The following is a 15,167-nucleotide window of genomic DNA, read 5'->3' on the forward strand; positions in this document are numbered from 1 at the left end:
AAGTATATCCGTAGGTGACAGGAAGTAGAAAGAGGAAAGTGGATGAAGGTGAAAAAAACATAATGTCGAATATCTCTCTTCCTCCTGTCTCTGCCGCTGATAGCCTGCAGTACTAACAAGAAACTAATCAATAAGAATGTGTTGAGCTGCAGCTTATTTCCAAGCAGACTAACCGGACTGCTGTTTTTCTCCTGTTCAGTCTTTTGGTTGTAGAAGGGCTCGTCCCACTTGTTCTCAGCCTGCCAGGCGTACTTCAGGATGGTGCTGAGTACCGCTTCGAACAGCAGGATGCCCAGGTAGATGAGTAGGAAGGTATTCATGGACCTGACACAGGAAATTATGTTAAGTGGAATGTTTTATTAAGTATATTCGGAAGCAGGAACTTGAGAGGCAACAGAAAAGTGCTTACTTCTCCACTGCAGAGCGCTTCTGGGACTTGCACTTATAGTTGAGGGCCATCTTGGACTCCATCCCTGTGTAAACTGCCACAGCTACAACAGCAGAGTTGGATTGTGAGACTATGGTCTATTGATAATGCGTATAAGACATCAAAATTCTCCAAGTGTCCCTGGCAGATCCTTGGCTTGAGTTTCCCATGCCAAGCAATTACAACAGCAGCATACACTATCATACATTACAGTCAAACCCTTTTATTATCCAGTCTACAAGCACAGTCTTCAGTTAACATAATCTGACTTCAGCCATATGATAATTAGCAACCTGCCCTTCCCATAATGTCCACGGAGCTTGGCCCTGTTTGTATCTCAGCAAACAAAGCTGCATCCGCCTGTTCTCATGCTTCCATTCTCCACTGGAGGTAATTCACAAGCCATTTGTTCTCGAGCAAATATATTTTGTCTTTCTTTCTCTCTCTCAGGTCAACTTGAATCTCCCCATTGCAACACACAGATTTTCTTTGCTTCCTTCTCAGTTGAATCATGTATTGTGCTTCTCACTGTATCGACTCACCAAAAATCTCTTTGGTATTTTTCAACCTGGCCCCTCGCAGCAGTAAATTCTCCGGGCCTAGAGGTCTGACATGAGAGCAAACATAAAAATATATAAATACAGACAAAGACAGATGTGGTTCTATGACTCTGGTACTAACAAGACCTTTATAAAAACAGTGCATGAGGCTCATACATATTTTGTAAACATAATTAATCATTCACATTTCATAATGCATTCTGCGAATTAACTCTTTTTTGAATCAGTGGGTATTTTCTAACATTATCCAGGGACAAAAAACTCTTGGTGCTCTTCTAAAAGCCTTCATCATCCTGTTTTGAATGTCTTTAGTTCCTCTTGCACATTTATAATTATGAGTTCAACCAGCTGGATAAATCTGATCTCACCTGACAATCTCCTCCCCGTGCTCTGTCACCGTAATCCGACCAACAAACCTGGAAAAGACCAAAGGAATTTCAGATGAGTGGACTGAGAGAGGCAGTAACTAAAAGGTGTGTGCACGCAAGCACACGCACACACAGAGAGGAAGAAATCATGTCCATTCATGAAATGATTGGAAAGGCTTTCACAGGCTCAGCCATAACCTGGTAACTGTAAAGTCTGTATTTATATACAGACGGTCAGAAATCACATTTCTCCCCCTTAGTCAGATTCTGACAGGCGTTAAGATTAATGTCTCTGCAGCTTGTGTAGTTTTACTGAGCCCTTGGACCGACAGAGAACGAGCTCTGTGGTGAACAGCGTTTCTGTAACTGTGAGAGTAAAATCTATGTTCACAAAAAGTAATAATGTTAAACAAAGGAAACAGGCAGATTCAGAGATGATACTTTTAGTTTCATCTAGATTTCATTTAGAAAGCAATGAGGCATTTCAGCCTGTAATGATCTTCCTTTTCATCCCACTGCATCTCTGCCACAGAGATACTCAGCCTCTCAGCACACATGTTATTACCATATAAGAAATTAGGTCTAGTGAATATAATGGATTCTAAATTAAATATGTAAAATTAACTTTCTTTATTTACAGCCTAAGAGCAATAAATTGTCAACCAAAAATAAAAATAAAAGATTATTCACACAAAAATCTAATTATAGCTAATTTAATTAACCTAATTTTGCGGAAACAAATTGTCCAATGTTGTAATATGGGTTTAGCTGGGAGTGCTTTGTGTGTGGGTGTGGCTATAGGCAGGGGCAGATTACCTGTACAGGTCAGCGTCTGGCTGTTGACACTCCACCACAGCCTGCAGAGACTCCAGCCGGGACACTGACTGACACACAGATGTCTCCGCCACAGAGAAGTGGGTCTACAAACATACCAACACAATACACAAGGACAGTTAATGATCCAGAAAGATACGTTAAATGTGATTCTTTTAATTATTTTTAAAGCTCAGAAAGGTCTGGCCCCCAGCTTTGGTATAGAGACACTCAATTCCTATGCTCCAGGCCAGAATCTAAGATCTTACAAACAACACTTGCTGTTGGCTCAGCGACTCCTTGCCTGAGGAGACTAGAACTTTACCTGTTTTTAAACATTGCATAAAATATATTTTTAGAGGAAAGTTCTTCAACATCTGATATTTATGTTATCATATACTTAGGTGCTATATAAATAAAGCTTTCACTACTGTATTAAGTATTACCTAAAGAAACGTTGTCCTTTTGAGTTGTTAGCTCTCTCACACCCAAGTCTGCAGCCACTTTCCAGAACAGATATCTACAGATATGTGATCCAGTGATACTGACGCTGCAGTATTCTGACAGTCTGTGTTAAGATACTCCTAAAGGATAGGTACTACTGCAGTATGACTGCAGTACACAGAAGGCAAACAGCTGCAGTGGAGATTAGATAGAGACCTATGAATATCTCAAAAGGCTACATTAACTGTACAAACACATTACTAGACCAAAACAACAACTCCCCTAATTTGTATAAATAAACTTTAACAGCAGCAGCAGGAAACCGTTAGAGAGACAATTAGGCTAAATAGCCTCTGGCAAGCCTGGGAGGTGAGGAAGAGAGGGAAGAGGAGAGGGTATAAGAGAGTTTAGCACTGAAATATGTTTTGCTGACAAAGGTCTGCCAACTCCATCTTCTGACCAATTATAGACAAATTCTCAATATATGCAAACGGTGAGTCTCAATAAGGCTATCGCTGCTTAAAGCTTCAATATGAGGTTCAATTAGCCTTGTGTTTCAGGACCATCAGTGCGCCTCACTGCAGCTATCACTGTTAAGTAGATTCCTAAATCTCCACTTGCTGCAGTGCCTCACAACACAAGGCTACACAACACAAAACTTTAGTTTTTACTGAATCTTAAGTTTATTGAGTGTTTGTACTCGACAGCCCCTCTTTAAGGTGCTGCAGCAGGCTTGTGGAGTTTGCAGGTTTGAATCCCAGAGCCAGTTATGGACAAATAAAGAACATAACACAGATAATATTGTCACATATGCTCCTAACACACTCCAACATACAGACCTTAAGGTTGGTCTCTCCATCCAGGCTGGCTGTGGTGATGTGACAGGTGCCGTCTGCACGATCCGACGACAGCAACACCAGGTCCACGGGAAACGTTTCATCTTTAGCCACACGAACAATGTCCCCGACCTGGATGGACAGACAGAATAACACTCAGAAACTCACACAAACACACAGAGTACAATACACAATGTCCCCATGGATTGAACTGAACTTTCCTCACCCTTATGTAGCTTTTAGTCAATTTATGAATCTCTAAGATTTATTTCTTACAGTCAAGGTTATATGCTTTTGTCCAACATGCCTTCAAACTATGAAACAAGTATTTAAAAACGGCTTAAACAGATTGGCTGTGTTAGATTATACGTCTGCCTACAGGAATTTCTTCTTAACATTTGCAGTGGTGGATTTTTCATGCATTCTAGATCATTCCTTCTATAGAAAGCTGCATAATTAGATGTCGTCTGTGTCACTGCAACAAATCAATCATTCACACAACATTCCATACATTTGTGTTGGTTGTTGTTGATGCTTCAGTTTGTGATGTCCTGACACGTGAAGAACAGCTCCCTTCATTTCAACATTTCTTCTGTAAGGTCTAGTTCTACAAACCCCTCACAAGCAGCAGGCACATTTAACAGGCGAGCTACAGTGAGTGATGAGTATTGGCCGTGAGGTGTGAGAGGGTATTTCGGGATCACTCATGGCCCAGGGTTTCTGTCGTCTTACCCTGATGTTTTTAGATCTCGTTTGGACCAGACTTCCACTGCGGACCACAAACACTGGAGCCCCATTCACCTCATTGTCTGCCTTGTGTCTCAGCCAGTCCTCGTAGCCCTAAGAGAACAATCAGTCAGTCACCGACCAAACAAGGAATATTGTATTATAGCTAAACAGTGGTGACAACTAGTCACTGATCAACTGTAACCTTTTAACAGTTTTATATGAGTTTGTAAATTAAGTCAATATTAAACTAAGCTGTAAAAAAAACTTAGATATTAAACTGCATTTATCTTAAGTTCCCTCTTTTCAGCTGAATAAAGAGGAAGCTCACCTGTTTTATAGCAGTTACTGTGATCACAAAGAAAAGAGGCAGCCCACTGGTAACTGGGGAAGTTGGAGTATCTATCATTAACTGGAAAGACAAATACAGGGAGGGGGAGAGGGGGGTTGCAGAGGTGTCAACAAATTGGAAATGCAGTGGAAAAAAAATTGTTAAACCACAGACTCAGTGAAGCGGGTGTTTCCTGTAGAGAGAGAAGACTAGAAACTTAAAACATCAACAGAGAAGCAGTAGTTGATGTTTCAAACAGGAAATCTACATAACTTCCCAAAAGATAAACCGTCACCTCAGAAATACACACACCCATCCACACACACAAACACACACACAACCAACCAAACCCCCACACACCCAGACCAGTAAATGTTTCCTCAGCTTTCTGAACCTCACGTGAATCAGTGATGAACGGTTTAAGGCATTAAGATGGAGTCAAACTTTGTAGGTTTTACACATATTCATACCCGTAACTGTTCACAGGGTTTCGGTGTGTCCTTTTTGAACAGTTGATAATATAGAGAGCCAGGAAATGAGAGCAGAGTCAGAGGGGATATGACACGACAGGCTTGATTCAAACTGCGGGTGTTTGTGGTTTATATATCGTCACTCATCCACCTGCCTGACCTATATGGGAAAAACATTTTTTGCAGATGAGCAAATGCCCCAATAGTTTAGAGAAGCACAGAACTTTGAAGCACGGGGATACATGTTTCAACAATGGGTTGATTATAAACCATGAGTGGCGCTATTGGCTGAAAATGCATCTCTCCTTTCTGTTCACAGCAGTTATCTAGGAATCCAAGCCAGGCAACCTATAAAAAGGTTCACGACTGCAATCGAAGAAAACCTCTTGTTCAAAATGTCAAGATAACAAGTGATTTGAGACTAAGCTGAGTGGGTGGAAAGGAGCTTTAGACAGAGTCAAGTCAATTTCTCTGGCCTCACTACCCAGGTCCAAATGAATAAGGAGAAGCCCGAAAATTTGAAAGCCAAATCCTCCATCGCCAAAAGCTGACGGATGCAAAGTGAAGGCCAGACGCCTCGAGACGGCTTGTAAAGTCCCACATAATATTAAATGTGTGGGTGTGATGTGTTAATACAGATGCAGACCTGTCTCTCTGCTGGGCCCTGGAAGTCTGTGAGTCAGTAACTCGTGCACAAATAGACGTTTGTATTGAAGACACGCACATTTGTGTTTAGGGCAAGAAAGCTGAGGACACCCTTGACCCGTGACCATCTGAATGAACAGAGCATGTACAGTGTTCCCACAATAAGGAGAAGATAGCGTTTGTGCAGTGGTGAGGGTTTTACCTGTACGAGGAAGATGATGATGAAATAGAAGTTGGCAATTCTCCTGAACTGCTCAAACAGATTCTTGGGGATAAAATTCCAAATTGTGTACTGAAAAGAGAAAGATGGAAATATAGATAGTATTTTCAGAAATACAGACTATCGATGCAGAGGATAAGGCAAGTAAAACAAAGCAATATTACAGAAATGTATGAGACAGTAAGTCTATCCTACCTCAGATTACAAATGGCCAAATTAAGAATAGGAGTACCCTTAATTGGTTTTTAGAGTTTCACTGTGTAGTATAAAACAAAAGCCTTGTTTGGTATAGTACTGCACATTTGCATGTCAGAGGAAATACGTTTCTGTTTCTCTGTATTGAGCCTCAGATGTTTTCATAAAGACTCTTTTAGTAAACAGGAGGGTGACATCCTGTAGAGCAGCATGACCTCAGAGTCTGCAGATACATGCTGCAGGAGCTCACACACTTGTGCTGAGATGCTCACTCGCTGCTGTGACTACTTTTGTTTTACCGTTTGATCTCAAGTCATCACTTCCTGTGCAGCGCGGTGTTCAGAGAACAGCTGCAGGAAGTTTGAATTTGGTTCTTGAGGTGAAAGCGTCACATAAACCAACAGATCCACCAAGTAGTATCTGACTCTCAAGTATCACTGGAAATCAATTCAGTATTTACTGAGGTAACTTAACCTGACTGTCAATCATTTAATCTGCTGCCTAATCAATAACAGACATCACTGCTGGTGGATTATCCTTTTGTTCCACCTTCTTCTAGCTAACCGAAGAATTCTCTCAGCACCAAAAGAACTTGTGTGTGTGTGTGTTGATCTCCTTATTGACGAATCGCAGCCAGTGCAACAAAACTCCAGACTTAAATTTTCAAAACTAGTCACACTGGTGCTAGAAATATGGTTTTTTTTTAATATATATACTGTCACGCAGTGTCAAGATTCATATCTTTAAAAAAGTGCCTCAAACCATCTTATTTGTGATCAAAAGAAAAACCCTAAAAAAACAGTGCATCTATATCTCATCTAGATTGGTGGTTGTGTGAGGAGAGGAAGCGTCATGACAGAAGTTAAAACATTTGTGTAGAAGTGAACCGTTACTTCCTTTTATTCAAAAGAGAGTAAAAAAAACTGGCTCCGGCGCCAGTTGGTACCTTGGATGAGATGATCCTGTTGTCGGCAAAGCGCTGTGGTATGTAGTGGCCATGTTGGGGGAAGCGGTTTGCCACATAAACCGTTCTGGTCTCGCTCTGATGAGGGGGGTCAAAGCCCTGAGGGAAGGGAAGGATACATGAGAAGAGAGAAGGTGTGGAGAGATGGAAAAGAAGGGATGTGCACAAGATTTCCTGGTGGATCTTCATGAATTTAAATACTTTTAACTTTCCTTTGATTCATATTCTAAACAAAACATTTGGGTGTATTTGTTTGAAAATGAGCTTTGGCCTTGTTCACTTAAAAAAATAAAAATTATTAATTGAGACATTCATCTTCATTTCAATCAACAACTAAAACATTCCTTCTTTCCAGCCCAACACTATCAAAAATAATGAATAAGTCATAACTAATAATTACTACTATTGAGTTACAGTATGATGACATAACATTTTTTTCCAAACTATGAAAAACACAGACAGCTAGTTTGACAAATAATAGTCTTGTTAATCAACTTATAAAACTCTTGTTCCTCTAACCAGAGCAATAAAGTGAAGTTTGCATTGAAAGTAGTTTGGGAACTTTGGGGAACTAAGGTTAATTTACTGGAGTTTGTTCCGACTTGCTTAGTTTTAACTTCATTATCTAGAACTGTCCTTTCTGTCACAAGCCAGCTGCTACAAAAGGAAGGTTAATACAAGTGCTTCCACTCTTTTGCAAATTTGTATGACGTAGGTGTGACACACACTCGCACCCATACGCACACACAGAGGAATGTATCTGTGCCACGTCACACACACACACATTGATTCACTTGCACAGGGACACATGCAAACTATTAGTGCCTTTCTCTTGTGCTCTCGCTGTGCTGCTTATTTCTGGTTTACAAACAAAAGCACCACACCTAAAGCTGAACAAACATAGACTCTTTAAAATGTTGAGTCAAACATCTGTGATGCAAAGCTAAAGCTGACGAGTTAAGTGCTCAGACTTTACAGTCCGATCACCAAGCCAAGACCTGGCGGCTCACGCTCTACATCAACCAGCAGCCCCTCTGGAGCGGTATGGCTATTGGCAAAGAAAAAGCAGTTGTGGTTTGTTTGCTTTCACAATGCTAACAAGGAGGAAATGTACTGCCTTGGCTATAGGTGCCATTCTGTGTGCTGAAATGTTTCTGTCTGGTATATCAGTTATGATAGGAGAAAGAGGAAACCTTAAAGGGGCAGGTATGCTGTTGAGAAACAAAGGTTTTGAGGGGTTCGAGGAAATTGGCTTGACTATTCCTTTACTTTGGGAGAGCATGAAGACGGCCGATAAAAATTTCTGATACATCAGAAGTGTTTTCACCTTTTGAAGTCGATGCCGTAACAAATAGCAACAGCTAGGTCTCATCTTAGTGATATTAAAGGTCTCATTTACAGGGTGTGTAATAAATTGTACAAACAGTGACCTCTTGATCGTGGCCTGGCATAACAATCAATGAATCCACTTCTAAGGATAAAAGAAACGTTTTTTTTTTTGGTCAGGATTTTCCATTTCTACTGATCCATTCTTTTCCACTTTGCTCCGAGCTTTCAAAAGAGCATCTATGTGACATTTCTCTGTCGTTTAGGTGCATTCATTTTCATCTTAGTCACAGTTGTCCTTTGTGCAGCAAACAGATAATGGATGGAGGAGTCGTGAAAACTGTGGCTACAGTAGAATAACAGCGAAATAACCTCTTAATGTATGAGTTAGATCAACTTCTGACCTCTGGATTTCAACTTGTGAAGCCTGAAACAACACAATTGCTTTCTCACACCGAACATCACTGGTTACATGTTTTCGAGGCAAAGAAATTAGCAAAATCTTGAGCTCCAATGACAAAACACAAGCTATCTGTGAGACAAACATATGACTGTTCAACTCTGTCATGGTTAACCACTCATTTAAATGCTTCCTGTTAAGAAGATACAGAAACTTCGAGAGAAAACACAAATCACATGGTCGAACAAACCCTAGAGTGGAGACACACGAGTCTCAGCAGCGTGCCGACCCACTCAGTAATGGCAAACAGCAGCATTTCTCAACTAACTGTGAATTCCTGAGCTGGGAAATGCAGCCAACAGAGGAAGTTCTCACAAACTTCCAGTAAATGAATGAACCCTGGTTAAAACTTCTCAGTGTAACGTGCTGTGTGGAATTCTGATGAACACTAGACTCTAAAATTCCTAAATTAAATTAAACCTGCTGAAGAGTCAGGTAATTTTTTCTGGAAAGAAAGCATCTACCAGCTCACAGAAAGCACAGTTTTTTTCTTATTAGTCTTTCAACACAAGTCTGAATTAAATCATCAGAATGTATGAAGCAGGAAGTTCAGCTGAGCACATCAACCAGCGGGGGGGGGGGGGGGTCGTCCAGCCTCTGGGCTGCATGCAGCACATGAGACTATTTTATCCAGCCCACAAGGAACTTAATGTATTACATCTTTTAAGAACATTTTCATGACAGAATTGCTTTCATGATAAAACCTCCGACATAAGAAATACTCCCCAACGTCCTAATTTTCAGGGTGAGTTACAAGAAGGCTTGATACAAGGGAGGAATCACTGTCATTAAAAGCCACACATGTCGTGGCAGGTGCAACTTGGAAAGGGGTAAAACTGCAAAAGCCTGCTATGGTGGTTGAAGTAAACAAGAAGCTGAACATATTTGCTATGACACTTAAAGTGGAACCAGCTGATGTGCCTGACAACCTGGACCCTGAAAGCAATGAGCTGCAAAGCAACAACAAGTTCAATGCTCACTACAACAACCCCCCACAGTTCAGGTTTTCCCATCCTGAGGAGACAAAGTTTACATCTCTGTTTGAGACAATCTACTGCTGTGAACAAAACTTTATCCGGCTCCAGACTGACTGATCCAAACCATCTGTGAGTAGCATCATCATCACTACCATCTGATATCAGACGCCTCAGTACAGAGAAGCAGTTCTTCCTCTTTCAATAGAGGTTAGTGCCATATACTCTATTCAACAATTTAGCAGAGCCCCCAAACGATGTTATAAATATTGAAATGGCCCTGGATTGGATAAGTCCCCACTGATGCATGTCAATGAGGGCTCATTGTTGTGAGTACGCAGTGACCGTGCACACAGGATGCACTCATGCGCTACCGAGCCGAGTGACAGGTACACAGAGAGGGCAGATATTAAGGTCAGGTCTGTCTGCCTGCTGAGAACTATACGCCCGTCACGGAGCAGCAAAACAGAAACTCCTGGTTTTACGATGACTTCTACCTGCCAAGGATGGAGAAAAAAAACCGTTATGTGTTCTTTTATGGCCCATCGATGCATCAGGACGGGTCAATATGTTGGAAGCAACAGCGTGAAAGTTAAGTTAAAGCTCTTCTATGTTATTATAAGAAGTGTCAAAAACGTTGGTTCATTATGAAACTATGGCGGCCTTCCACAGTCTGATTAATTAAGCTTTCAAATCATTTCTCATTCTCTCCACCCAGTCTGAGGAGTCTGAGGTTCTCGATCACCATCACATCAATCAAGTGTCAAGTTAGGTTGCTTAATCATTTATTTCCTTGCACACGATAGCTTAAGTTCAGCTCAATTGCTGGAAAGGAACACACTTAACTCCCTTTTGTAACTGTAACAGATGTGTGATTGAGAAATGAAGGGGGAAGCGCCTTAACCAATGTTCCTGTCAGCACTGCAATGCAGCTTTAATGTAGTAATCAGTCACTATGGGAGGATCTGGTGATTTCTACCTCTAACAGCAGTAATAATACAAATAAACAATGCTAATGTCCCTGTGCTGTGGTCTCTCCAAAAGCAACAGCCTGAGTTGTGTGCTCTACTTGAGGCAGCATATATGAAGCAATAGTGCATAATGTTATAATAATTTCATGTTTGTGGATGAGTCCCTCCCTGTTAAACCATCGGCCCTCCCTACATTTGTTAATTATATTGGCTGCAGCTCTGATCGGCAGTGCTGTAAACACAACACTAGGGTGGACGCAGTCATTTGCCTCTTTACAGGGCTGTGACGTCTTTCAGAGCAAACAAACACCAGGCACCTTCCCGCCACGGTGCTGTTAAACCAGAAATACTGTGACTACACTTCAGATATTAATGCAGTCTACCTAGATGATGGCCACCCCACAGGTCCACTGAGTGAGCACAGCCCCGAAATAGGTTTTAAAGCACAGCACTGACATTAAGCACTGAAAAAGCTGCAATTAAAATGTATAATATATTACTGTCAGTTCCCAGACTTTCATGCCCTCATCAATTGGTAGGCTGACAGGTAATTACTGCCTGCATGAAGCCTACAGGTCCCTCAGAGCTTTGTGGGGAATAATTTCCCTGAACAACGCCTGGGAGACGGACTTAGGCCTCACAATAAAGGCAAAGCACTGAGTCGTATTATAGAGGCATCTAATCAGATGGGATGAGCTAATCAGAGATGATAGTAGGAAGAGATTGAGTTGCATAAAGAGTGATGGTAAAGACAGGAAGACTGCAGACAAGAGAGAAGGAGAGAGAGAGAGAGAGAGAGAAAGAGAGAGAGAGCAAGAGCCGGTCTGTAGTCAGGCGCAGTGATGTTGCTTCTGACGGTATCACTGATGACAAGAGCAATGCTGACATGACCATCGGCAAGCCTAACAAATATCTAATAACATATGGTATAGAATGAATAGCCAGAAGCACAGCTAGAGGGGATAAGGAACTTTACGGTTTTAGCAATTGGGGCATAGACCAGTTGATTATCAGATGTTTTACTGGTTTATTATAGTAGATTGTCGCTGCAGAGAGAAAGATCATAAACAAACACTGTAAAAGTGTGGGACATCCTGTTAGCTCAACAGGCTAAGGATCAACTCACACTGCTTCGGTTACATTTAAAAAACAATCACCGTTTACACCAAATTTAAAGCACCAAAAACTGAGATGTTTGGAAAATGCCTTCTCTATTTTAGTTTGAAAACTCGTTGGCTGCGTCGTGGTGTGGACATGCAAGTGTGGAAACATTTGTGTTTGCTTCCTGATTGATTCTTACTATCATGACTCGACTACCAGCGGAGAATACAAATCTATATATCAAAGGTTCCACCTCATCGTCGGTGAAAGAGATGAAATACCTGGTTATACTTTTCACTGTTGTATCTCGTTCTTAGTAACTTAGCAAGTAGACAAACTGCTTCCTGTGTACATCGGTACAAACATTCCTATTGTATGCAAATCCTCATGTGATATGATTTTTCAGGTGTGTTATAGACACAAAATAAAGATTATCACTGATTCAGAGCAGAATAGTTCATGTGGATGGACATCATTATAAAAATCTAAATGTAGTATAAATGTAGCCTGAGATGCATGATGTAAATGCCAAATCAAATATCTCTTCATATTCATCTGAATTTTTGTAACTAAAATTAATGTTTCACTTACAGTTAAACGTTCCTTTTTGTTTAAATTTGCAGTGAGTGAAACTTGCTTCAGACACAGCTGACGTGAACATTTCATAACCTGGTTTTGTTTTTGCATCATGATCTTCATTATTGCTTCGTAATGCCGTTAGAGGAAATGTCTGTTTTTGAAATATCTCTTCTCTTAGTTCACTGAAGCAATAACCAAACTCACAGATCAGACATATCAAGCCCTGCTTCAAGCATGATTTAGATATCCCTTTTTTGTACCCTTGCTCTGTTCTTGGAACGGCACTTTATAAATTAAAGTTAATTATTAGTATTATTATATTTAATGACATACTGGAATGAGTTTCCCCTTGTACTGTCATGATAGTAGGTCTTTTATGATATAAATACATCGCCACTAGCATGATGCCAGCACTGCCAAAGACATTAAAAGCCTTTCACACAGTCAGTTAGGACTCCCCCACCTCCCCCCCTCCTCCCCCTCTCCATATGGACCAAAGTCACCAGAAAGAAACAGATAAGAAACTCTGAGAGAACAACCACCTGTGCTTTACCCTCCTGCTGATTATCAAGGTCAGAAAAATGACACCCGAAAAAACTTTTTCCATCAGGTCTGTTGCGATGATGAGATGCATTTTTTAATTAGATTTTTTTTCTTTAATTAACCGGGTAGGTCAGTAATATGGAACGGGTCAAATGAACGGAGCTCTCTCTCTCTCTCTACTGGACTCAAACTCTCTGCGGTGCTTTTTTTAATCTCTGAAAGCAGACAGAAGAACTTTGTGTGCACATTGATCAAACTTTAATAAGTGACATGCTAACTCAGGGTATGAGCAGGGAGCCTTGAGTAACTCGGACACAGGAGCTCAGACACACCTTTGCACCGGAGGCCTACATGACTAATCTCCTTCTCATTCATTCACATCCTCACACGCCCTCCATCTGCCCCCCCACTCTCATGTTTACTGTATTCGTTCTCATAGAAACTTTAAACTCTACTTTGACAAACATAAATAAACATAAATATCCTAATGACAACGGGTCTGTGAGTGCTGATTCACAGCTCAGGTGATTCCTCAGGCACCGGCCTGTGTCTGTTTGTGGGCAAACAACAGGTGATCACAGCAAACACAGGAACATATGTGAGCCCTCGACTAGCTAGTGCTACATGTCAGTCGGTGTAAACAGGGGTTTTAGCTGTAAATAAAAACAGGTTAAAAGCCACAGTGGAGTGTTAAAGTTAAAGTTAAGAGATGTGACTGTAAGTTTAAATGCTGAGGAGCTGAGGCTAATGTCAGAGCAGCTGATAGCTTCGTGAAGTCCCTGTAAGTGAGTTAGCATCGCTGTTTAACTTTACCAAGTCCCCCCCTCCCCTGTTAGCCTGCTAGCTAGCATCACCTGAGTTGACTTGTTTATCTTTATGTTTTTCCTTCTGTTCAGTTTTTAAAGACCATGCAGGAAACAAAACTTCCCGTCGACTGACATTCAAACTTCGGTCACACAACTAGTTAGGCAGAGTTACCCGGTGTCAGCTCGGGGGAGCTAGCCGGGAAGGTGGCTAACCTCCACCTGAGTGTCCCCGCTGACAAAACAATGTTTGGGGACAAATTGGCAACAGCTAATTAGCTCGGTTATCTCGCTAAAAAATAATAAACAAATACAAACAAAGTTGACACAGCCTAACCCGGGTTAAGTTCAGTGTGTGCCGCTGCGGGCTGGTGCAGGCTAACGTTAGGTAAGGAAGGTAGCGGGGGTTTTACCAGCTGCTGCCGGATCCACCGTAGCATCCTTTAAAAGAAGTAAGTAGCGAGCTCCGCCGCTAGCTCCGCGCTAGCAACCAGCTACTCCAACAAAACCGTCCAGAAGCACAGACGTCTCCCCGGGCAGGAAGCTCCTCTCCGGCGCATTACGCGACACATTCACGCGGTGCGAGTGAGCGGAGGAGATACCGGTCCGGCCCTTCCCATTCCGCGGTGCTGTCACGCGAACGAGCCCCGGTTAAAGAGACAGTCTGCGGGTCTCCAGGTCCACGGAGCTGCGCACCATCACGGGCTCTGCTGCCACGATCAGCTTCACCCTGCCACCTCACTGCTCACAGCCGGGAAGGGAAGCTCTGCCGCGGCCTCTCACCGCCCCCTGCTGCCGGTGTGCATCCACATCATGGAGGGAGAGAGAGGGGAGAGCGAGAGAGAGGGAGAGATAGATAGATAGAGGGAGGGATGGGGAGATAGATAGATCGATAGATAAATAGATAAAGAGAGAGAGAGAGCAGGAAAGAAAGAAAGACATATAGAGATATGAGTGCTAGTGTTGTTTTTGTTTGCTGTTATGCTTGATAGACAGATAGATAGACAGACAGATAGACAGATAGACAGATAGACAGACAGATATTGCAGTAGTACTGTTACACTCTTGTGTTCCCTGCATTGCAAAGTGTTAGTAGTGAATATCCCCAGTAGTAATAATGCAGAGCTCTGAGTCATCTTGCTTACCAGGCACTTTCTTCAAACTGTTGAAGACTTCTTGACACTGATCCAACACAAGGTGGAGACTTAAAGTGGATTTGCTTCCTCCGAGCGTGTTTTCAGTTTGTTAAGCCACAGAGAGTTGGTTTCTCTCGTCTCCTGAGGGAAGGTCCTAACTGAACATGAGCAGGAAACCAGTCCTTCCACTGTCTTTGACTGACGATACGATATTAACATGATCATTTAGAGTCAGAGCTACAGGGTGAGTCTAATAGGTGGATGAAGCATTTGCC

General features: G+C 41.9%; 1 protein-coding gene across 5 annotated transcripts in view; it reads right to left on the reverse strand.

The window, feature by feature from the left end:
• Positions 1-14,490, reverse strand: part of atp11b (ATPase phospholipid transporting 11B (putative)) — a 42,010-nt gene extending 27,520 nt beyond the window's left edge. For 3 of the 5 annotated variants that reach the window (XM_053430062.1, XM_053430061.1, XM_053430060.1), the window contains exons 1-11: positions 14,170-14,490; positions 6,982-7,098; positions 5,823-5,912; positions 4,506-4,586; positions 4,181-4,288; positions 3,452-3,580; positions 2,172-2,275; positions 1,356-1,403; positions 970-1,034; positions 410-491; positions 174-324 (exon numbers count right to left, since the gene is read on the reverse strand). In XM_053430062.1, the coding sequence (XP_053286037.1) occupies positions 174-324; positions 410-491; positions 970-1,034; positions 1,356-1,403; positions 2,172-2,275; positions 3,452-3,580; positions 4,181-4,288; positions 4,506-4,586; positions 5,823-5,912; positions 6,982-7,098; positions 14,170-14,196 (1,002 nt within the window). In that variant the 5' untranslated portion in view covers positions 14,197-14,490. Of the gene's footprint in view, positions 1-173; positions 325-409; positions 492-969; positions 1,035-1,355; positions 1,404-2,171; positions 2,276-3,451; positions 3,581-4,180; positions 4,289-4,505; positions 4,587-5,822; positions 5,913-6,035; positions 6,179-6,981; positions 7,099-14,169 lie in introns of those variants that run through there. The other 2 variants (XM_053430063.1, XM_053430064.1) reach the window with 2 other exon arrangements.
• Positions 14,491-15,167: the final 677 nt, after the last annotated feature.

This window comes from Pleuronectes platessa, chromosome 9 (genome assembly GCF_947347685.1).
Source record: "Pleuronectes platessa chromosome 9, fPlePla1.1, whole genome shotgun sequence".
Lineage (NCBI taxonomy): Eukaryota > Metazoa > Chordata > Actinopteri > Pleuronectiformes > Pleuronectidae > Pleuronectes > Pleuronectes platessa.